Here is a 25638-nt window from a genome sequence, read left to right as displayed (position 1 = left end):
TAATAAAAACATTACAATAAAAGAAGATATCTACTACAATAAAATAATATATTCATTACATATAATTATCACAGCCACACACACACAACTGAACAAGAAATAAAAAATTATTTTTTTTAGCTTTAAGCTACCATGCAGATCTATAGATAAATGTATATTCTAGCAATGAAGCTAAAAAAATAGCTATAACTCCTGCTGAATGATGATTTCTTTTGTATTTTAGTGGGGTTAAAATACCTATTTTCGTGTCAGATAGGGTGAGCCTGAGAGCTAAAAAGCTAAAATAGGTTAGCCTAAGAGCTAAGTTCTGTGCCAGATAGGGCGAGCGCCCTCCCCCAAAAAGGCCTGGGCCCCTTATATTCACATTCTCAAATGTTTATTATAAAAGCAATTGTGGAGCTTGTTATTCTTTCATCAACACACAACACCATAAATCTCACCCATCCATTCTTCCATGCACTTACTATTATTACCTGCCAACTTATTGTTAGCTTTCTTTTCATTCTTAAAAGAATAAAAGTAGAAAGTGTTACAAAAAGTCCAAAAAACCAAACTCTCTCTCTCTCCCTCTCTAAGGATTTAAAACAATTTAGAGCGTGTGAGGTAGCCACAAACACAAACCGAAGGCCATTTTGCTTTGAGAGACCCAAATTGCTTGTTATTATTATGAGTTTCAGAATTCTAGTGTGCAACATGTTATGGCCAAACATGTTCATCATGTTAGTGCTATTTTTTAGTACTTTGGTTTGTTCAGCTACAGCCTCTGTGAGTTATGATCACAGAGCTATCATAGTAGGTGGGCAGAGAAGGATTTTAATTTCTGGGTCAATTCACTATCCAAGAAGCACTCCGGAGGTACTGTTTTTATCATCATATATGCCAATGTGGTTCACGGGTTCTTGTTGTTTCTTATTTATACTGTTTTTTTATGTGTTTCTTGTTGATGGGTTTATGTGGGGTTTTGGTAATTTGTAGATTCTTTAGCTCAAAGTTTGACTTTTTGTGGGTTTCTCTTTGTGGTTGCAGATGTGGCCTGATCTTATTCAGAAGGCCAAAGATGGAGGCTTGGATGTTATTCAGACATATGTGTTTTGGAATGGACATGAGCCTTATCCTGGAAAAGTACTTCTATTGCATTTTAATTTGTTTCTGATTGTAAATATTGTTCTCTTGTATAGGTTGAGAAAATACTCACGGGCATTTCCTTGTTTTGAATTTTCAGTATTATTTTGAGGATAGGTATGATTTAGTTAAGTTCATCAAGCTGGTACAACAAGCAGGCTTATATGTCCATCTCAGAATTGGGCCCTATGTTTGTGCTGAATGGAACTTCGGGTAATAATGTCGATAATATCTATGCAATTTTAACAAAGGGTTTCAATCCCAGGAAAATTTCTACCACCCAAAAAAAAAAAAAAGAAATTGAAATTCTTTTGTATTTGATATGTTCTGTTTTTGCTCTGTTTCTGATGCAGGGGATTTCCTGTTTGGCTGAAATATATTCCAGGCATTGCTTTTAGAACAGACAATGAACCTTTCAAGGTTGCAACTTTGAATTCCTCACTGTGAAATTTTATTCTTTTTAACTTTTTTAACATATTCTCTGAATTATTAATCGTTTTCTTCTTGTTTTCACTAAAATCAAGGGGGCAATGCAAAAATTCACAGAGAAGATTGTAAGTATGATGAAAGAAGAAAAGTTGTTTGAAACTCAAGGAGGCCCAATCATTCTGTCTCAGGTAAAAAAATTTGACTGAATTAGTCTTTGCAACTCTTCTAGAATTGGGTTTGAAATCATGTTTTTAAATGTGGACTTCGTTTTCTCAGAAGCTGGCCGCCGGTCAATCTTGTTAATATCTTAATTAATTTTTGAATTAAATGTTGACAGATTGAAAATGAATTTGGACCAGTGGAATGGGAAATTGGTGCCCCTGGTAAAGCTTATACTAAGTGGGCAGCAAAAATGGCTGTTGCTCTTGACACTGGTGTCCCATGGGTTATGTGCAAGCAAGAGGATGCCCCTGACCCTGTTGTAAGTGTTATTCTGTCTCATATTTTCAGCGTTTTCTTTTTTCTTGCTTTATATTTATCATTTTCGAATTAGCATTCTAGGTGACTTTCATTTATTAGTGTCACAACTCTATTCAATAAAGTTGTGACCAATAGTTTCTCAAAAAAAAGTTGTGACCAATAAAGTTTATTGGTGGGGTTTCTAACAGTATGTTATGTACAAGGGCTGTGGCTTTAACTGATAGAGATTTTTTGGCCATACTTTACCTTTTCCTCCACAACTATTTGGTTGTGGTCCTATGATCTATCCATCTCTACAGTTTTGTCTTTTCTTCCATTTCTCTAGGATTTGGGTTTTGAGTTTTGTAATGAATTCAATTATGAGCATGTCTCCAATTCAACTCATCTAATTCTTTCCTGTTGTCCCGTGAGAGTTGAAGTTAAAAATATTTACTTATTCTAGAGGAAGGAGTATACAGTTTAAAAGGCCATGTATTTAGGGGTTAATTTTTTAAGTAATTGGACTTTCTATTATCAACTTCTTGACCAATTATTTTCAGTTTTCAGAGCTTCCTCTCAGATCTCTCTCTCTCTCTTACCCAAATCTATATTTGTTTATGATTGGTTAGATCGATACCTGCAACGGTTTCTACTGTGAAAACTTCAAGCCAAACAAGGACTATAAACCAAAAATGTGGACAGAAAACTGGACTGGTTGGTAAGTCAGACATATTGCTTGTGTAGGCCTAAAATTTATTGCTTTTCTTTACATGAATTTTATTATTCTATACCTTATCCTGTAAGTATCTGAGACTGCAATTACGTTGTGTTTTTTATCCAAAAAAAAAAGGTTTTCAGATATGATTTTCCTCTCATATTTTTTGTATCCCCAGGTACACAGAATTTGGTGGTGCAGTTCCTTATAGACCAGCAGAAGACTTGGCATTTTCAGTTGCAAGGTTCATTCAGAACGGTGGTTCTTTCATGAATTATTATATGGTACACAATCTTTTATTCTGTTTGCACTTTAATCTAATTTACCTGGTGTATGACCACCTAGAGTAAATATAATCTAATATTTATTTTAACTTTTTTGCAGTACCATGGAGGAACTAATTTTGGTCGGACAGCTGGTGGTCCCTTCATTGCAACCAGCTATGATTATGATGCTCCTCTTGATGAATTTGGTATGCATTTAGGATAAGCTTGCTAGAGTTGGTTGTGCTAAAGTTGTTTGCCTGCCTCATTAATATAATTTCAAGTGTAACACCTAATATAAAAGAATAATTGTGACCGATCTTAACTAATCTGTCGAGTATCCATAGCCGACACCAAATATTTGGGAACAAGGCTTGTTGTAAAACCTAATATCATATTGGAGGAAATTGACTAATATTTGCTCTATTTACTTGAAAACAAATATGTCTCAATAGTCTCAACAAGTTTCTGTTCTATACCAGGACTACCAAGGGAACCAAAATGGGGACATTTGAGAGACCTGCATAAAGCCATCAAATTATGTGAATCAGCTTTAGTTTCAACAGATCCCACTGTGACAAAACTAGGAAATAATCAAGAGGTACGGTTTTTCAATTAGCGAAAAGAAACTATGTATTAACTATCTTTTTTTTTTTTCTTCCAGTATTTTTCTCATCTTCAGTGTCATATCTTAGGCTCATGTATTCAAGTCAAAGTCTGGTGCTTGTGCTGCCTTTCTTTCAAATTATGACACATCATCATCTGCAAAGGTGTCCTTTGGAAATTCACAATATGACCTGCCACCTTGGTCCATCAGCATTCTTCCTGACTGCAAAACTGCAGTTTTCAACACTGCAAGGGTAAGAGAACACTTTACTGTTTATGTACGTAAATGGAAAGATTTAATCTAAAAGCCTTTACATATTTTTTTAACAAAATTTTGAAGTGTAAATTTTATTTTGGAATGCCAAGTTGAGCTCTGCTTTATATTATATTTCTGTTTGAAGATTCCCAATGATGAATTTTAATATCTGATTGTAAATGGAAATTTTATACAGATTGGTGCCCAAAGCTCACTGATGAAGATGACGCCTGTAAATAGTGCATTTTCGTGGCAGTCATACAATGAAGAAACTGCCTCTGCTGATGACGATGATGCAACTGTGATGGATGGGCTCTGGGAACAAGTAAATGTAACAAGAGATGCTACAGATTATTTGTGGTACATGACAGAGTAAGTAATTTATAACCAATCACTGCATTGCCTTCTTTGAGGTATTGGAGGAAAAAAAAATTCTTGCAATCATGTTAAAACTCATATATTTTATCCCTGAACATTTATAAATCTTCTTTTGCTCAGTGTCAAGATAGATTCTGATGAAGGATTTATCAAGAATGGACAATCTCCACTACTCACTATATTTTCAGCTGGCCATGCTTTGCATGTTTTCACCAATGGACAACTATCAGGTAATTATGGTTCAAGGAAATTTAGGCCCAGTACTGCTGGGTGAACTTTGATTTGATTAATTCATCAGCTTCTTGTTCCTAATGCAGGATCTGCATATGGGGGACTCGAAAATCCTAAATTAACTTTTAGTAACAATGTGAATCTGAGGGTTGGCATTAACAAGATTTCTTTATTAAGTGTTGCTGTGGGTCTTCCGGTTAGTTCTCTCACAAGGATTTATGTATTTTACAACAATATTAACAATAGAAGGATGTGACATTTATGATCTTTACCTTGTCTTGTTGATATGTATCAGAATGTAGGCGTGCATTTTGAGACATGGAATGCTGGGGTTTTGGGCCCAGTCACATTGAAGGGTCTCAATGAGGGTACAAGAGATTTGTCGAAGCAGAAATGGTCTTACAAGGTTTTTGTCTATATGATTTATGTTCCACTCTCTATCATTGCCCCCATTAGACTTAAAGAGCCTAATCAAATCTTGATAAGAATTTTTTATTTTATTAAAAGTAAATAATAAAACAAACGCATTCTGAAAAGGTAGGATTCTTAAGAGGAAATAAACATGTCTTTATCAATTAAGGATTTGTTAAATAAATATAAAAATTTAAACTATGCTCTACATGAGTAACAATAACAATTATAACTTAAATTACAAATAGGGATATCTAGGCATGGTTAAAAGGTTTTACATTATTTCAATGAGAAATTTGTCCCTATGATAGTCAGTAGATAGTTACAAGAAGCTAAATGAATTATTTTGTATGTTCCCCGAGCAGATTGGTCTGAAAGGCGAAGCTTTAAGCCTTCATACTGTTAGTGGGAGTTCCTCTGTTGAATGGGTGGAAGGATCATTATTGGCTACAAAACAACCCTTGACATGGTACAAGGTTAGAACAATTTCAATACTCAGTTAACACATTCCTTCTGATAAACTGATTTGAGATTTGAGAAAAGCAAGTTTGCCAAACTTATTGATGTTGTGATATCTCTCCAGAGTACTTTTAGTGCACCAGGAGGCAACGACCCATTGGCTTTGGATATGAATAGCATGGGAAAAGGTCACATATGGATAAATGGTCAGAGCATCGGACGCCACTGGCCTGCATATACTGCACATGGTCATTGTGGCAGTTGTAATTATGCTGGAACTTATGATGATAAGAAATGCAGAGCTAATTGTGGAGAGCCCTCCCAAAGATGGTGAGGAAAGATCAACTTAAATTTTTTTATTATATATTCATGCACTTTAGATATCTGTGATAAAGCTGTTATTTTTCAGGTACCATGTTCCACGCTCATGGCTGAATCCAAGCGGGAATCTATTGGTTGTGTTTGAAGAATTTGGTGGTGACCCAACTGGGATTTCATTGGTAAAAAGAACAACAGGAAGCGTCTGTGCTGATATCTATGAAGGGCAGCCAACACTGAAGAACCGTGGCATGCTAACCTCTGGCCAAATCAATAGACTAAAAGCACATCTATGGTGCCCACCTGGGCAGAAAATCTCTCAAATAAAGTTTGCTAGTTATGGCCTGCCTCAGGGAACATGTGGAAGCTTTAAAGAAGGGAGCTGTCATGCGCACAAGTCCTATGATGCTCCACAAAGGGTATCTGATCAACTTTAATTATTACTATTTCCTTTTGATTTCTAAGATATGTATAAATTTCCAAGACTTTTTAATCAATCGTTTGATGGCTGACACTCATCTTAGAGGAGTTGTCACTGAAAGAACGTGGGTACTCAATGTTTCATTGTTAGGCCTCAAGTCTTCCTGTTAATTGTTGAATTATTCCTTCGATTGATTCTAGATAATTTAAGTCCCACTACATAATCTGTATTGCTAGTGAACTTCTCTTATTATGCTTTTTTCCCAACTAACCTGGATTGTATCTTGCAGAATTGTATTGGAAAGGAATCTTGTTTAGTAACTGTAGCTCCTGAAGTCTTTGGGGGGGATCCATGTCCAGGAAACACGAAGAAGCTTTCACTTGAGGCCGTCTGCAGCTAAACATAGCAGCTTCCATTCCATTAAGTACAGAATAAATGATGAGCTAGTTGTTCATCTTCAGTACATAGACATCTATACAAACCAGATTGTCAAAGCAACTGGTTTTACTTTGCACGAGGACATATGCATGGGGCCACACCACATGCTACCTGGCCAAAACCAAATGTAGATAGTGAAGATGATTCTAAACATGCATCAAAGATGCTTTAGCCCTTATGTGCATATGCAAGCTGTAATTTGTCAAGTATAGGTTCATACGTTATACATAGGGTTTATTACAACACAAGAATCTCTACACAAGTATGAGGGCAAGCGCTTTAACCTGCTTGCTTGCTTGCTTGTATGGTACGTAACATTGTAACATTGTAGGAGAAAGCAATTCGGTTCTTGTAACAATAAATTGGCAAGTAATAAAAAAATATATATAAAAAAAAAACCCAGCTGTTGAATTGCATTTTGATTTGTTAATTTCTACCATTGAACTAAAAGAACAATATCTTCTTCCTCGTTATACTTGAAAGTCGACCCACACTTTGCTACCTAATTTAGATAATCTTTTATATTACATACATGCAATAATTTATTAATAAGCAATCACTATTGAGCAACATGTGGCAATTTCAAACTATTAATTTAAGCTCTAGGCTGCTTCCTGACAAGGAAATTTCTCTTTAGAATTATGTAATGTGGACTCTTTATCTGTCAGTCCAACCAAAAAAGACTTAGTGTATTTGGCAAAAATTAAAAAATCAGTTTATTTTATTATTCAGTTTATTTTTGTTACTATTTACGAGTCTTAATGCACTTTTTGGTACTATTTATGAGTTTCGCTGTACTATTTCAGCTAACTTTTACCTTTATTTACAGTATTTTCAACAAAAAATTTTCAGTTTCAGCAAAATAAGCAAATCTCAATCAGAACTTAATACAATACTCTGGTAAATATTTGGAGAAATACTAATGCAGTGTGGGAGCTTCTTGAGTTGCGGAAAGGAAGCAGTAGTGTCAGCCATCTTTATAAATACTCATTAAGAAACAGAATATACAATTATTTTCTTACACCTTAGGGGTATTCATAGAACAAACAGAATAATACATTTTCATACCACCTTATCATTTCCCTACATGAGACAAAAATGGTTTGGAACTAACGGAACAACTTCTGAACAGGGGGCCTATTCCTTTACAAAAGTGAAGACAATTTATTATTCAAGCTATTAATTACATCATCTAGATCATTGTTAACCTGTGATACTTCTTGCCCTTGATTCCTCCACTTCACCAGTCTACTGCTGAGATCCATTAGCATCAGGACTCCATCTTCATCAATTCTGAAATGAATTAACCTCTTGATACAATTAATCAAGTACTTGCACACCCTTAACTTCACCCGGAAAATAAATTGCAGTCCACTCTCTTCAGTTTCAAACATTAAGTTAGACATGCTCTCAACAGTATCTGTTAAACTGAAGACAAGACAGGCACCTGCCACAGCCTCCCTTTCATTAAAATTTTCAGTCCATCTAACTGATTCTTCTAACCCTACAGAACTCCGCTTGACATGATTCAATGTAGTGCTCTTGCTTTCTATTGACTGCAGTATTCTACCAGTTGCAGCAAAATGTAGCAGCATGTGACATCCCTCTTCACCTATATTATTAGGGCACCCTATCAAGACGCCTAATGGGATTCTTCTGAACAACCCACTTTGCTGCAAGTTAAGACCATAGGATGTTTTTTCCTCACATGACGAATAGGTGTTGACAGTTTTATCCTGATACCACACGCATATGTCTTGGAATTCTTTCAACCAGAGCCCAATGGTTTGACAACAAAGCCCTGTTGTGAGAGTGTAATCCTTGTTGTCACGAGATTTGAGTTTCTTCAGTTTCTTACCAAAACCAGCTGCTTCTTTGTCACGTGAAACTGAACCAAATTGTTTGGGCCTCCAAGACTCCGATATTTTAGTTAAAGAATCAACAAGCAAATCCTGATGAGATTCACTAATGGGGCTCAGAATCCATGCAATGTACCTTGCTCCAGCAGCAGAATAAGGCGGTTCCATGCCATGTCTTTGTCCAATTTTGGCTGTCCCCAGTGTGAATTTCGTATGAAAATTGTCTGGAAGAGCTTCCTCAGTGAAGAGCAAAACAGAGGCAAAATAGAACCAATCTGGGAAGTTGATTGCCAGAGCCCTGCTATGCAACATTTAAAGATGAGTCTTGTAATTTGGATCAAGATGCTGTAAGAGCCCTATTGCTTTCATTTGGACCTATGGGGTAGGAATTTACCAAGAAGATTTGTGATCAATGGTTGAAATCTTCATTGCAGCTGGCTTGGTTGTAGAATCAAAATGTTTTCTAGCAGGAGAAACTGGTTCATTTACAGACAAAGTTAAATGCAGAAAGGTTTCAGATGAGATTGGTCCAACCAAGGTCCTCAATAAGTGGTGATGGTTGTAGGGAAGATATGCATTAGAAAAAGGCAGCTTTAATCCCAATTCCACTGATATGCCCCACCATGTTGGTCTGGAGATTATATCTAGTATTATTGAGACCAACTTAGTTAGAAACTCTTGTACAGAGGCCAGACCCCTGTTGTACAAGTAAATTAGAAAACTGGATTAGATAAGCTGGTTAATTTGAGCATTTTATACTTACGACACAATTTTAAAATAAGTATTAAATGTCATTATTAGATTTATCAGTAATAATTCATCTTAGATGGTAAATTCTGAAATCCAAACGACATAATCTCAAAATTTTCACATTCATTAACACTAGGATTTTGTTCCCAAACAAAGCCCTCATTTAACACGTATTACATCTACAAAACTATCAACATTTATTAAAATTTATATAAAAGGTTAATCGACACATTTATTTGAAAACATAAATGAACACAGCAGTGAAACTCCAAATAATCTAGGCACAGGACAAGGTGTTATTGACACAAACAGAAAGCATGATTATAATTTATAGCTTGGAAACAGTAATCTCTGCATCAAAGACATCATCATGAGTCAGTCATGGAAATGATTATGAGAAAGTAAGATGCACACAAGAAGCACAACATATTTAGAAACAACTTAACCTAAAACTTCAATCCCTTCAAGGATGATAGAGGGAACAACCAACAATGCAAATAGCTAGAGTATTCATGGGATCAAGAAACATGTACTCACGTCACTAGAAGCCAGTTATGTAACAAAGCTCTGGTCTCAATAAACATAGTGGGAGAAAGTACCAAGCAAACAATTGTAGAGCGCCAGTCCATCCTCTCATGAAATTCTTCATTTAAACAAATGAAAGGCCTCTCCATAGTGTCTTGTAAAATCTTCAAAACATCATGCTTTAGAGTTAAAGGGTCAAGATACCAGGACAACAACCTGGAAAGGGATAACATATAAATTACAAATTATAAACTCACAAATATTGATAATGTAGAACAGTGTTACAATCTTAAAATTGCCATTGAAACAATAAGGGTCTGTTTGGACTGAGGGAGGAGGGAGGGGTAGTGGAGAGGAGTAGAGTAGAGTAGAGTAGAGTAGAGTTGGCTGAAAATAGACTAATTTTGGGTCAACTCTACTCTACTCTACTTTCCCTCCCTCCTTCTCAATCCAAACGGACCATAAGGTTTCATGCAAATAATATGGCCTTTTTTTTTCTTGAATATGGATGAGAATACTTTACTTAAGTTGAAAGATTAATGGTAGAACTCAACATAACCCAAAAAGTAAAAGAGGAATTATAGCAGTATAAGGTGGAAAAATTAGATAGGTAAGTGCAGCTTTTTTTTTTTTTTGGGAGGGGGGGGGGGGGATTGTTAAGTAAACTCTGTTCAAAGCAAACCTGAAAGGTATTTCATGGTTCTTAAGGGAGAACTCTCCGGGCAAATGGCAAAGCAACTGCGAAACTGCTGTGCTTCTTCTATCAATTGATTTTGCATTAAGAACAGGAGTTGATGGCAAGAAATGTTGATAACAAGATGCAGAAACCACTACTCTTACAACAGCACATGCTAACATTTGAGAAAGCATCCCTGCAGTACATGAAAAATGTGTTCACAAACTCAATGAAAATGACCAAAACTGTTCAATAAATAACATAATTCAAAAGACAAAAATACAATTTCTGGTAAAATGTTCGCAAATGGGAAGTTCTAATTCATAGTCTCTACTCGTAACACCACAAAAACTTCCTACAACTTATCACAAAATCTATCACATTTTTAACAATAAATTAAAAGGGCTTAGAAATATAATTCTTAAACCAAGACCTATCCTACATTATAAAAAATCATAAAGACGAGGAACTCATTTGGAATCCAATAGCAAAATACGGGTTTTCAAAATTTGACAACTTTTCCAATCACAAAATCTATTACACTTTTAACAATGAACTAAAAGGACCTAAGACATATAGTTCTCAAAACCAAGACCCATCCTACATATCAAGAAAAGATGAAAAGCTCAATTTACAATCCAACACCTAAACCCGGGTTTTCAAAAGCTCAACCTTTTACAAATTTAACTTACTTGCACAAACATCATTAACTACAAGATTTCAAAAAGGCATAGACAAGTATTCAATCCTACCATGTCCCTCCAATTTTCCGACAACATCGGCACACGCTTCCACCAATTCTGCACAGTCTCGATGTGAAATCGAGCTACCGACCTGAAAAATCTCGTCTTTTTGAAACCGGAAAACCCGGCAAGCAATTGAAGATGACAAGACAGTAACAATAGTGTTGACCAAATACTGGAGCACCGAATTGAAGACCTAAACAACAATAAAAATCACACCGATTAGACATAAAAGAAGCCAACTTTACCACATTTCCTACACACACAAAAAAACCTAACCCTACAAGCTCTGATTTGAGCTGACCTGTGGTGCTTTGAAGCACATTAGGGACAGCGCGGTGTCCAAAACCCTAACCCTAGAATCTTCGTTGTTGAGGTTCAGGGATTGGTTTAGCTTTGAAATTGAGAGGCTAAGAGCCTCTTCTTCTTCTTCTTCTTCTTCTTTGTGGCCTTGACTTAGGGTTTTGAGGTGCAAAGCGAGCTTCGCGAAGAGATCGGTGAGCTCTGGTACAGTGGTCATTGTCGCAGAGAATCAGAGGCGACGATTTCTAGGTTCGCGCCAAAATTTGCATTATTTAAAGCTATTGCTTAAAGTATATGGACCCCAGTGTAGCCCATTAATGTGATAAGCCCAATATATTAAATGGGCCAAAATTGGAGTCTGACCCAGACCAAAAATAAAATTACTCAGTAAAGTTAACAAGTAAAAAAAAAAAAATGTAAGAAGAGTGAATTCTAATAGCGCATATCATTCTATAATTTTTTGTCACAATTCTGACGTAATAAACTGTGAATGATGGATGATGTATGAAAATTAGTTTGTTGAATGCTCTAAATTTCAATGCCGGTTGGATGACCTGAAAAGAAAGAAAAATATTATCGAAGGTGATCAAAGTAAACCGGCCAAAGACTCTATGATGGTTAAGTTAGATTTCTCTCTTGGGCTCAAATATGGTGAGTGGATGAATAGTAAAACATAGCTTAGTCTGGTGAGGTTGGGCCCATTTTATAGAGAGTTTGAAGTAGGTCTACTTTTTAGGTGCTGCCAACATCATGGGGATGTGTGGACTTACGGTGGAGAGTGGAGCAAATTTTGGAAAATTCACTCCACGTCTCGTACCACAACTGTTCTTGGTTTGCAGAAAATTTCTTTAAAATTTTACCGAGTGTATATTGATCGTTCACACCTTCTTATGGTGTGGACAACCATAATCTCTTTGGACGACTAGTGATATGCTTGGATGTCCTTATTTTATGTTTGTGGTGCACATTTCTTATTTCTCCTCTTTGAAGACTATCCTGGACGTCATTGGTCTTGTACAACCATTATGAACAAAGACTACTTGTTGTGAATCACCATCAAATTATAATTTATACCAAGATATAGTGATATACCATTTTTTCTTCACTACTCAAGACCTGTTATATCAAAGTTGTGAAATAGTTTGTGGTACTAGATTTTTTCTCATATATATATATATATATGAGAGCTGATTTAATGCTTGAGATATTATCAGAACAAAGTAAGTATAATCTGTGTAATCCTATTTTTCTATCTAAAATCTCATAATCTTGTTTCTCAAAAACTAAAAAAAAAAAAAAAAAAAAAGAGATTAGCTGGTGATATTGATATGCACAAGAAAACGTGTAGTTTAAGTAAATTGGGTACGTAGCAACCCAATCTTTTATTTATTTATATTATTCTCTTTCTGGATAAGGGTTTTTTCATATGGCCTAAAAAAGGGAGAGAGATATGTATATATATGGTTAATATCTCTCCTATAGCGTGCCTTAGATTTGTTATCTGGTCAAATTAATAACGTGTATCTAATGAATTGAAACTCTATCCACTTTCGGAAGAAGAAAATTTCCAGGCCATCGATATCAAGACATCTCTATTTTAAATAGGGGGATTACTGATAAGACAGGAATATATATGTACAGTTACTAAAGTTCTGTATTTGTACGTATCAAAAAAGAAAAATCTGTGTGTTTGTATAACAATAATAGTATGACATCAACACTAAAAGTAATACTAGTACTAGAGATAATGATAGTATGACATCAATACTTGAAGTGATGGTAATACTAGAGAAGTATAGATAATGATAACAATGATACATATAATAATTTATCAATCGAAAAAAAAAGAGAGAAATATATATATATATATATATATATATATATATATATATATATATATATATATATATAACATGATAATATTATGGGATTAAGTTCAAGTTATATCTAGTATAACTTTAAGTAATATTATACAATTCAATATATTTTAATTGGATGCAAATTTTGACAAACTCATTATTCAATTACATTATCATCATATATTCTCAACAGTTGCAAAATTTCAAGGCAAGCAAAAATTAATAGCCATATTATCAATCAATTGTTTAAATTTAAGTTTTTGTGAGTTAAAGAGATTTAAAGCATGTACTGTGTATCCAAGAGTTAAGCTCTTTTGAATATATAATAATGTTAGTTTCTTTAAGACATTTTCCGTTTTACCTGTATGTGTTAAAATCCTTAGTATTCTAAAAAAAAAAAATTCAAGTTTTTGCTAGTTAAAGAGGTTTAAAGCATGTGCTATGTATCCAAGAGTTAGGCATTTTTTGATATTTACATCAATGTCAGTATTTTTAAGACATTCTCTCCTCTCCCTGTGTGTGTGTTAAAATACTTAGTATTCAAAAAAAAATTCAAATTTTTGTAGTTTAAAATAGTACATAAAATATGAGTTTATAAATCAAATCGTAAATAACATCCAATTGGCATAAATGTTAAGAACATATAGAACGCGTAATTTAATGGTGAGATTCTCAAAATATGAATTCTATAATAAGTTATTGGGTGATATAACATTACTTAGAGTTACTCCAGACGTCATTTTTTTTTTTTTTTTTTGAAACGAGGCTTGTAACGCGACATAAAAATTCTTTTTTAAATTTATTTATTGAAATTTCATAAATTTAAATTAAAACTTAACTTAATGATAAACAAAGCAACATTTCCTAGAGTATATATTACAATGAATAATTAGATAAATTGGATAAATATCCGGACGGTAATGGATTTGTATATTTACTAAAAAAGGAAAGGTTCTTTTTGTGATTTGTTATACAGGAATTTAGCTCCTCTAATTTTTTATTTATAACTTGAAGCTCCTACTACATATAACTTGAACCCAACCTTAATATTAACATATATATAACAATGCTAATATATCCAACTCAATATAACTAAAACATAATATCAATTAAATTGAAGTCAACTCTCTAGATTCTCATCAATGGGAAATTTTATTTATTTTATGTCATTTTATTCTATCTTTTACTATATTTTATGTCCCCTTGTCCTTCATTAATTTTACATTTTAAGCCAAAAAGTAAGAGCCAATTTGGCTGAGGGGCGGGGTGGGGCGAGGTGATGCAGCGTGCACTTGGGCATGCTTGTGAGCCTAAATAACTTTCTAGGTCACGTCTGCGTGCACAAGAATAAGATTGTTTATATTATATTAAAATTAAAATTTGTATTTTATATTAATATTTAATGATTTCCTATCTTTTATATATATATATATATATATATATATATATATATCCAATGATTAATTGCCTATCTTTTTGTGTGATGTTAACATATTCTATGTTCCGCAAGAGTGCCTATGACTGATCACACGGTGACTTCACAATCACGCGTTTTATACATTCTGCATTAATGAACTATATCCCTACCAATATCCTGAGGTTTATTTTGTCTTTGTGTTTTAAGGGATGTGCAAAAATTTTTATAAATGATATGAATACGTACACGCATCAAACATTAAAAAAATTAAAAATAATAATAAACAGAATATTGCAATTAATTAATTAACGTGAAGAAGATCCAGGCCAATGAAATATTAGTTAGCATCAAAACAAAAGAAAAGGAATAATACATGCTTCAAGTGTGGATGGCATAGAACAACTTTCTTTCCGTTTGGTGCAGTTTATACTTGATGGTGTGGAAATAAGTTGTAATATATATATATATATATATATATATATATATATATATATATATATATATATATATATATATATTAATTTGATAGTTACGGTAGAAAATGGAGGATTTGAATTACGAATATTTCCGTTGAAAATAGTAGGAGGTGTTAACTAATTAATTGAACTACAAAACTCTTAATAAAATTATGTTATAATTGAGGAAATGTAAAGTTCAAAAAAAAAAACTAAAAAGAATAATTTGGATTAATTTCATTTTCAAGCAATATCAAATGAAGCCTTAGAATTCCATCAAAAAAAAAAAAATGAAGCCTTTGGAGTTTGTTAAAAGAAAAAGACACCATATGTTTGGTGTACGTACACATACAGCCTTTGTAGCCAAGTTTTTAGATTCATTTTGTGTGGGATGGAGAATTTTTTTGTGAGGTGGAGAAACAACTTTTGAATAGGCAAATCTAGAAGTCTTGGCTTAAAAATAGGGAAAAGTGACTTAAAAAAAAAAGAGGTGCTACATCCACAACATTTTTACAACAAATCATAGCTGGTTAGTTATTACTAGTTCAAATTTGAACTTAACACTAAGATTATTTTTTTATCCTAACAATAACAACTAATAACAACCTGGATTGAAAGATTTGCCAACATTCCTCCAACTGGATTGAAAAAAAAAAAAAAAAAAAAATTCCTACCCAACTACCTATTTTCTCTCATAATTTGTTACTTCAATCAGTTTACTTAGCTTATGTACTAACTTTCTAAAATTTCACCCTTTTTTTTTAATCTAAAATAAGCTGAGTAAAAACAAACCTAAACTCGCTCACGCATCCTCATCACCCATCGTCATTACTCACTATAAATTCGTAGCTCTCTCTCTCTCTCTCTCTAACAACCAGATAGTATGAATACGTACAAAAATAGAACAAGACTATTATTTTCCTAGCTATATAATATATATATCTCGGCTTTTGTTATGGTTTCTGTAAGACCAATATAAACAAAAACTGAAAGCTGTCAGAGGATGATGATGGATTCAAAAGTTATGGCGTCACAAACGTTGAGAACCAACGTGCTTTTTCTACTAATCATTTTCTCATATGCTTTGGCCGTAAAAGCCACAGTCTCTTACGACAACAAAGCTATCCTCATCGATGGAAAAAGAAGAATTCTCATTTCAGGCTCTATTCACTACCCAAGAAGCACTCCTGAGGTACCAATATATATGCAAACTTGTCTCTCACCGACTTCTTCTTCTTCTTCTTTCTGTATATTGCATTGGATATAATAGTTACATATATCAATATATGTGTGTGTTTATATATGGTTTTCTTTGTGGTTACAGATGTGGCCTGATCTAATTCAGAAAGCTAAAGCTGGAGGCTTGGATGTTATCCAGACCTATGTTTTCTGGAATGGACATGAGCCTTCTCGTGGACAAGTATAAATCAAGAGCATATGTTTTACTTTATCTTCTCTTTCTTTTTTTTTTTCTTTTTTCTTTTATATCAAATAAAGAAAAAAGTTAATGGATGCGCATAAATTTAGAAATTTTTTATAAAAAAAAGAGAGTAACTTATTGACCCTTTTTTTTGTTTTTTTATATAAGATAGTAGTTTTTTTTTTTATACAAAATAGAATTTCTACTTTAGCCTAATTTAAGTGTATATGTATATGAAACTCCTTTCTACAAACTTGAACTTCAGCCCTTATCCTTTATACCTCACAAACATTTATATTTGTGGAATGACCACAAATATAAAAGTGGTATTCAATAAAAGTGGTTACTTATTGACTACGTTTTATATTTTCAATAAAAATGGTATTCAAGCTTTTTAAAAATAGTCTAAATGTCTTAAAGAGCATTAACTCGAGCTTTAAATAAAAGTTAATGTCTTTCTTAATGTATATTTTTGTTTCTATGTTTTACAGTTCAATTTTCAGGGAAGGTACGATCTAGTTGGCTTCATAAAACAAGTCCAGAGTGCAGGCCTTTATGTGCATCTTCGCATTGGTCCTTACGTATGTGCTGAGTGGAATTTGGGGTAAGAGACATAACAGTAGTTACATATATAATTATATGACACATGGCTACAAAAAATAAATAGCATAGAATAAAATTTTGTGACAAGTCTTTAATTATTTTTTTTATACGTTCTTATTCTGACCAACTTGTTTTTAAATGTATAGAGGCTTTCCTACTTGGTTGAAGTACATTCCTGGAATTTCATTTAGAACCGACAATGCCCCATTCAAGGTTAGTTTTTTTTTTTTTAACCGAATGATTTGTGTAGGTTAAAATTAAAGTCGGAACATAACACTAATACCATATTACAAAAATGATAAAACTTAAGTATAATATTTTAAGTATTGTTTCTTAGATTTTTTTTTTTTTAAAAATCAGCATCTAAGCACTATTACTAAGTTCTGCCCTTAGAAAAATATTGTAATATGTAATTTGTAATAAATAATATTAATTAAAATTTTCATTTTACTAAAGTTTGGAACATTACTTCTAATAATGTATCAGAGTCCAAACTTGTTTGATGTCTGTAATAAACAGTCAACTAACTATGATTTTAATTTATTTTGTGTATGATATTCTAAATTGTAGGCGGAAATGCAAAGGTTCACAGAGAAGATTGTCAATATGATGAAGGCAGAAAATTTGTTTGAACCTCAAGGCGGCCCCATAATTCTAAGCCAGGTGTGATATTAATAATTATTTTGTGTGAACAATAATAACAAATATATCCAGCTTTGTCTGCAGTATTGAATCTATTGAATTTTAGAGGTAGAAGAGAGAAAAAATATATTCGATCGGTAGACTACCAATCTTATTATCATATATTATTGCTACGTTAGGCCAGTTTTATAATATTGCCACCTGCTTATCATGATTGTGTATATGATATTATGTTGCTCTCTCGTGCACATAATTCTTACGGAACCTCATCAAAATTATTGTTTTTAATTACGAAGATTGAAAATGATTGATTTTGAAGGGGAAAAGTATAGTCAAGTTTCAACACTTTTAGTCAACTATTTTATATATATATATATATATATATATATGTATGTATGTATGTATGTATGTATATTGGTGCATGTATGTATATCAAGATTGATAGTGCTCCTTTTATAGCATTCACATCAGTTCCTGTATAGTAGAAAAATGTGTAAAATTTATACAATTATGCCTAAAAATTACCCACATCAATCTGTGTATAACCATGTAAATTTATATTGATATTATTCATTTTATATTTAGTTGTTTATTCTTTATTTATGTATCTCGAGAAAGAAGGAAGATAGTAAATGATAATTGTTGTGTGCAAAAAAAGAGAAACAATTAAAAAAAAATTAAAAAATTAATATTCTAATGAAATGCAGTGTAAAAAAGATAATCTGATGTAGGGTTTTTTGAAAAATAAGTATGTAAAATAAAAAAAGTAATTTTTTATCCTAAAATATACAGAAATTTTTGCACGAACCGATACGAATGTTATCACAATTTTTTAGAAACTTGTAAATTGTTTCACGAAATCAGATTTTCTTTTTCTTTGGAAGTGGTTCATTAATGGCTTTTTTTTTTTTTTTCTATTTTTTTTTTATAATGGTACAAAGCTTTTCTAATAAACCTTATCCACTACAATTTTATGGCAGATAGAGAATGAGTTTGAACTAGTGGAATATCAAATTGGTCGTCCTGGAGTAGATTATGCGAATTGGGCAGCAGGAATGGCTGTGGGTCTAGGTACTGGAGTCCCTTGGGTCATGTGCAAGCAAGCGGATGCACCCGATCCAGTCGTAAGAATTTCTTATAAGAATCTTCTCTATTTAAAATTGATTCATTTTATGATTCAAATTACCATAAATTATAAATTTAAAAATGTATCTAATGTGTCATGTATCTAAGGTGTCATGTCTAGCCCACACTAGCGAAATAAAGAAATTATGGTTTTCTCTATTAAGCCCATTTTTTTGTATTGGTATTACAGATAAACGCCTGCAATGGTTTCTATTGTGAAAATTTCTTGCCAAATAAAAACTACAAACCCAAAATGTGGACAGAAGTTTGGACTGGTTGGTAAGTCACACTCACAAAGATGTCTCCAATATGGATCAATTATTTCTTCAATTATTAATTTATTATGTCATTGATTTCCAACCTATCTAGAAATTATAATGACATTAATAAGTAATTAAAGTCCTTTGAAAATATAACATTTCATCTAGGTTTTCAAGCTTTGGTGATCCAGTTCCATATAGACCGGTAGAAGACTTGGCATATGCAGTGACAAGGTTCATACAAAATAATGGTTCATTTTTTAATTATTATATGGTAAGTCAATCCTTCCAAATATTTCTTATTATAATTTAATTTAATGTAATTTGAATTTCTCTCCAAAAAAAAAAAGTGTGATTTGAATTAAATGAAATCATGCTTTAATTTTTTTTTTTTTGCCCTTTTTTAAAATAGTATCATGGAGGAACAAACTTCGGCAGGACTTCTGGGGGTCCTTTTATTGCAACTAGTTATGATTATGATTCTCCAATTGATGAATATGGTGAGTGTTCAGGAACAGTAATCTAGAGCATTGGGTACTACTGCAGAATTTTTTTGTGCTATATTTTAAATTGATCATCTAAAATATGTCATGGCAGGTCTACCTAGGGAACCAAAATTTACACATCTGAGAAATTTGCATAGAGCCATCAAGCTAGCTGAACCAGCTCTAGTCTCCAACAATCCCGTTGTGGCATCACTAGGGAAGAATCAAGAGGTTTTCTTCGATATTAGCTACCCTGAATATAAAACACTTTATGTACTATCTTGTGTTTGTAAAGCAAGGAGATTTGTCAGTTAATGTTCTGATTTCTAGTTCTTAAAACTAACTCGCGTTCTCAATTCTATTCGTTGAAAGGCTCATGTTTTCAAGTCAAAATCTGGGGTTTGCGCCGCATTCCTATCAAACTATGACCCAACATATTCGGTAACAGTGAGGTTTGGAAATGGTCGATATGATCTGCCACCTTGGTCTGTCAGCATTCTTCCTGACTGCAGAACTGAAAGTTTTAACACTGCAAAGGTAAGCAAATGAGAAAACTTCAAGTTATGTGGGGACAATCTTTTCTGGAACATAAGTAACTAATAATGATCATCTATAGTTTTGCAACTTGTGAGTCAATGCCTTCCACATTGCAAAATACAAATTCTAGCTCTTGTCCTTGGATTATCTTCTTATAGGATTTAATTTCCCAAGTACACTACTTCACATCAGATCAAATTTTGTATTCAGGTTAATATCAATAGCTTGCATTTGAAAATGGTGGCTTTGGGTGGTGCATTCGGGTGGCAGTCATACACGGAGGGAGTTGCCACTGCTAATGATAAGAATGCATTCACAGCAAATGGGTTAAAGGAGCAAATAAGTGTCACCTGGGATACCACAGACTATTTGTGGTACATGACAGAGTGAGTACTGTAGTACTTACTAATCATGGTGCTCTTTGAAATTTTGATCAGGATACATTTTGAGAGTTGGTAAACTATCAAATTGTAGTTATTGCTTATCACTTTTGGATCTTCATTTGCTGCAACAGTGTCACCATAGGAGCCAATGAAGGATTTCTAAAGACAGGAAACCTTCCTGTCCTCACAGTTAAATCAGCAGGCCATGCTTTGCAAGTTTTCGTCAATGGTCAATCAATTGGTATACATCCTGGCAACACAAGCAAAGCTTTTGGCAAATAAATTTGAGTGCACCTGAGTTTAACCCACTCATCATCATCCTTTAACTAATGGGTTTTTATATTCTTTGACAGGAACTGCATATGGGAGTAATGCAGATCCAAGACTAACATTTAGTAGCAAGGTGAACCTGAAAGCCGGTATCAACAAGATTGCTTTGTTAAGTGCAGGTGTTGGTCTCGCGGTCAGTATTTACATTCCTGATAAGTCTACTTCTTTATTCTTGATGCCAAGAAACCTCACTGCTGTACTTTTCTGGTCTCTATATTTGATTGATTTCAGAATATTGGTCTGCATTTTGATCAATGGAATGTTGGGGTTCTTGGCCCAGTCACCTTGGGCGGTCTCAATACAGGAACATGGGACATGTCTCAATGGAAATGGTCCTACAAGGTTAGTTTCCTCAATCCCTGCTGTACTGTTCTCAAACATCACACTTAAAAATCTGGAATTCAAAGTTACAAAAAGTGTGAATTGTTCACAACCCAAGTAGTAAATAAGAACATAAATTCAAAAGAGAATCAGATCACTGTTTTTTTTAGTAAGTAAATGAGAGTCAGATCATTGTTAAGCCATAAAGAAAAGAAGAGCACTCGATGGTAACTTTTGGAATGATTTGGATAATAAATTTTTCTGAAGCAAGCATGGTAAGATGAAAGCAATACACAATGTCATTCAACAAACAACTATAACAGATTATAAATCCACACAATTAGTGCATGAAATCATATTATGTATGATTAATGATGTTGCGATAATTTTTAACAAAAGCAAATAAGTAGAAGAATTAGGACAATGATAGGCAGCAAGTCATGCTAAGTACTCATCGGTGTGCTTGGTTTTGAGCAGAAAGGTCTAGGAGGTGAAACTTTAAATCTTTATTCATTCCAAGGAAGCTCCTCTGTCAACTGGGCTGGCGGATCTTCATTGACCATCAAATACCCTCTGACTTGGTATAAGGTGAGAACCATCCAACTTATACCCTTTCCAATTCTCTTCAAGAATATGCAAACTTTTTTTTAAAGAAATCTTGACTTGATGGTGGGAATTTGCAGACTACTTTTGATGCACCAGGAGGAACTGAGCCATTGGCTCTAGATATGAGTAGCATGGGAAAAGGTGAGATATGGATAAATGGCCAAAGCATTGGGCGCCACTTTGCTGCAAGTAAAGCATCTGGTTCCTGTGGCACATGCAGTTACAGAGGCATATTTAAGGAAAACAAATGCCTAAGTGGTTGTGGAATGCCAACCCAAAAATGGTGAGACTTAATTTTAATTTGTTTCAATATCATCCATTATTGCTTCCACATCTTAAATTTGAAAATGATTTCTAATGAGGCTACTAATTCCAGGTACCATGTTCCGCGCTCATGGCTGAACCCCAGTGGGAACCTACTGGTTGTGTTTGAAGAATGGGGGGGTGACCCGAGGGGGATTTCTTTGGTCAAAAGAACAAAATAAATTAAGTTTTGTGGAAAGACCGTTGTCTGGGTGCTGTAAAGAAGGAGACGGTTTTTTTTTTTTTTTTTTTTTTCCTTTTTCATATACATACCACATGTATAGATGCAAATAAAGGCTGTACTCAGAAAATTCAAAGTGCAAGCTTTCTGATGCAGCAGAATAAACGGATAACACAATGTAAGTTATATGGTGCGAAATTATATTCCTTTAGCATCCTTGAACCATGTCTTGGCTTTGTTTGGAGCATTTGCTAGACCGTAGAGCCGACCTTATGATTGCTGTATATTTAGCACAAGGTTTTCCAAGCTATCGTTTACATATTACATGTATCTAAAAACTAAGTGAAAAAGGTACAACAATTGCATAAACAAGCAAAGTGACATTCAAGAACATTAAAAAGTTTCTAATGGCAGTTTCTCTCCATAGCTTTGACCCAACATATGACTTAGAAAGGTATAAAACTAACAATTTAAACAAACTAGTAAGTTTCTCATGCAATGCACGGATATTATTGTAATATTTTATGTAAATTTGTTTTTGAAAAATATTAGACATATATTATAGCATATTTATTATAAAACTTTGTTAGTAATAAGTTCATCATAAAAGGTAATAATTATAAATTGCTCACATATATCTATTATAATTATTTTGTTCAAGTAATGAGCAATAACTAAAATAACTTAGAGTAATATTGTATAATAAAAGTTGATAAAAGCATATTAATTCATTCTATATTATTAATTTTTATTATATGATGTAATAAAAAGCTTCATTACGAAATCTTTTTTTTTTTTTTTTCAATCTTTGTTATTAAGGTATGGTGATGCTTGTTATCATCATCAGTTTCTCTATCTTCAACGTTTGAAGTTTAGTCCATCCATATTTGTTCAATTTTTAGCTTTCATCATTTTTTTCCTTTTGTTGCATCATTTGTGTTAATCACTAATGAATTTGCATCGAGAGATTCTTAATTGGATCTTACAAAATTTGGACTTTGTTGCTAAGATTTTTCATAATATTTGCATTTATATTAAATTTCAATGGTGTTACAGTTTTTTGTAAATATTTTTATTTTTTATTTTTGTTAATTTTGGAATAGTGCAGCAAAAAGAATTAATATAGCATATTAAATTGTGTATTTTTTTTTCTTCCATACCTTTTTATCATTTGAAGGTGTATCAAAAATCTTAGAAACTATGTAATTTTCAAAACCATCCTTTAAATTGAATTCATTCAAATGAAGTAGAGAAATCCATTTTTTTTGTAATTTTTTTTTCAAATCACATGGAATTCGTTCTCCAATATCAATATTTTTACAATAATTTAAATAAGTTGTACCTCAGTTTATTTTTCAGCAAAATATCTTGTAGATTCAATTAGGATTTTCTTGGCATCTCAATCATATATCACAAAATTTGTTTTGATAGTTGCATCAAAAACTTCAATTTGAATCATGTATCTGAAGTAGTTTGCAATTGTATATATATAGTAGTTATAGTGAGATAAATATATTATAAATATTTGGAGAGTATGTAGTTAATGTGAGTGCCTCTAACTTTGGGATAGAAAGATTTATTTTTGTTTCACATTTTACATACCAAAATGATTTTGCTTATGGTTTGACATTTCTTTCACAAAGTACGCATAAAATGTAATACCAACCTATTGTTGTATCAATATTACTTATTATTGCAATACTCTAGTAGTTCACATCTTGCAATGAACTTTGAAATTAGTATGTATTATTTTTTTAATGTAAATAATATAATGTATGATTATTTTTTTATGTAAATGATGAGTATAAATTGAAATGATTAACAAACTTGTTTCGTAGGATCTCATTCAATACATTTTATCTTTACTATTGTCTTCATAATATTTAAAGATAAATCCTCCTATGAAATTTTTTTTGCATATATTTTTGGTATTTCTTGTATAGGATCATTTTTTTACCATTCCTATCATTGAATTTTTTTAAAGAAAATATTAAGTTAATGGCATTTTGTGAGATAGTATATGATATTTATTAGACTTTTTTGTTATTATAAATTTTAGAAATATGCACTTGTCAATTATTTCAGTAATCTCAGGGATCTTAAGATTTATATACATTTTTGTTGCACTGGTCAATGATAGAGAACTAGTCTGCATAAATCGCATAGAACATTGTTAATAGACAAAAGCATATTGAATTGGAATTGGGGAAAAATGAAGACATAATTTCATGAGGATGAGATTTTCTAGAAGTATCACCTATACGTGGGGAGGAAGAAGAGAGTTTGTAAGAAGGTAACAGTTTTTGCTTTGATTTACACGTGAAAAGGGTCAAACTTGGGTCATAATATGTAAGGTAAGAACTGGCTTGAGTTTTTCATAAAGTTTGGTCTACTTTTAAAAGGTAGTTTATTTTATAGTGAATTAATTTTGGTCTAATTGTCAAGAACAACCCATATTTAATTAGTAAAAAGAAGTTACTATGATCAATTGGCTAACAGTAAAAAAAAACTTAATAAAAAGAGGTAAAAAATGCTGAATTTATATAATAGTAAAAATAAGTTATTATGATCTATTGGGTAATGGTTAAAAAAACTTAATGAAAAAGGTAAAAAATGTTAAATGAAATATTAGAGTGCCACGTAGCAGAACAGTAAAAAGAAGTTACTGGGATCTTTTGGGTAACGGTAAAAAAAACTTAATAAAAAGAGGTAAAAAATGCTAAATTTATATAATAGTAAAAATAAGTTACTATGATCTATCGGGTAATGGTTAAAAAAACTTAATGAAAAAAGGTAAAAAATGTTAAATGCAATATTAGAGTGCCTCATGACAAGACCTTATGCACTCTCACATAAGATCTCTGCTTATATATATATTGATTGATAAGTGGCAACATATCTTGTTTTCCAGTGAAAAGTGAAAACAACAAAGGTGTTTGACTCATACAACTTGGTTAAGCAGATACACAATCTAAAAAACAACCCCAAGTACCCCCCTTAAGAAATGCAAATGTCCATATGACCTGCCTCAATTTTAGAAGGTTCTTAGAGTTTAGTTCGATCCAAAACTTGAGATAGGGGGTGTAATCCAAAAAAAGATTCATAAGTGGTTGTTAATGAAATCAATTCTTTCTTGATTTGCTTCATTATTGTAACTGTATTTATTAATAACTTTTTTGTTAATTCAAGAAGTTAGCCATACACTATACACGTTTCTAGCGTTTCTGCATTGTTGATATTGACCCCAAAAAAGAAATGGTAGGTATAGCTAAACCCGAAACTCCTGGAGGATGACCATAAACCCAAGGAAAGAAATGAATCAGCCATATGCTTTGGAAGAAGCTTGTAC

The 25638-nt window shown here is 32.8% G+C and overlaps 3 protein-coding genes across 3 annotated transcripts; 2 read left to right on the top strand and 1 right to left on the bottom strand.

The window, feature by feature from the left end:
* Positions 1-408: 408 nt before the first annotated feature.
* On the top strand, positions 409-6887 carry LOC142639684 (beta-galactosidase-like). Its single transcript, XM_075813831.1, has 19 exons — positions 409-855; positions 1027-1122; positions 1223-1335; positions 1476-1542; positions 1647-1739; positions 1889-2032; positions 2640-2728; positions 2904-3009; positions 3110-3197; positions 3471-3589; positions 3684-3848; positions 4047-4222; positions 4349-4458; positions 4546-4655; positions 4755-4865; positions 5236-5346; positions 5454-5659; positions 5739-6066; positions 6358-6887. The coding sequence occupies exons 1-19, from the start codon at positions 667-669 to the stop codon at positions 6466-6468; spliced, it is 2532 nt and encodes an 843-aa protein (XP_075669946.1). The 5' UTR covers positions 409-666; the 3' UTR covers positions 6469-6887.
* A 586-nt stretch (positions 6888-7473) lies between these two features.
* Positions 7474-11703, bottom strand: LOC142642587 (uncharacterized). The gene is made up of 6 exons (XM_075816977.1): positions 11364-11703; positions 11069-11255; positions 10323-10512; positions 9653-9856; positions 8760-9062; positions 7474-8663 (listed from the first exon to the last, which is right to left on the bottom strand). The coding sequence occupies exons 1-6, from the start codon at positions 11577-11579 to the stop codon at positions 7652-7654; spliced, it is 2112 nt and encodes a 703-aa protein (XP_075673092.1). The 5' UTR covers positions 11580-11703; the 3' UTR covers positions 7474-7651.
* Positions 11704-15958: 4255 nt separating this feature from the next.
* LOC142621562 (beta-galactosidase-like) lies at positions 15959-22370 on the top strand. The gene is made up of 18 exons (XM_075794850.1): positions 15959-16285; positions 16418-16513; positions 17005-17117; positions 17263-17329; positions 17687-17779; positions 18739-18882; positions 19074-19162; positions 19312-19417; positions 19556-19643; positions 19741-19859; positions 20001-20165; positions 20376-20551; positions 20680-20789; positions 20902-21011; positions 21110-21220; positions 21677-21787; positions 21883-22088; positions 22182-22370. Exons 1-18 carry the CDS (start codon positions 16097-16099, stop codon positions 22288-22290), a joined length of 2202 nt encoding a protein of 733 aa, XP_075650965.1. The 5' UTR covers positions 15959-16096; the 3' UTR covers positions 22291-22370.
* The last annotated feature ends 3268 nt before the right edge of the window (positions 22371-25638 follow it).

The sequence above is a fragment of the Castanea sativa genome, chromosome 1, assembly GCF_040712315.1.
Source record: "Castanea sativa cultivar Marrone di Chiusa Pesio chromosome 1, ASM4071231v1".
Taxonomy (NCBI): domain Eukaryota; kingdom Viridiplantae; phylum Streptophyta; class Magnoliopsida; order Fagales; family Fagaceae; genus Castanea; species Castanea sativa.
This window is presented reverse-complemented; position numbering and strand designations above follow the sequence as displayed.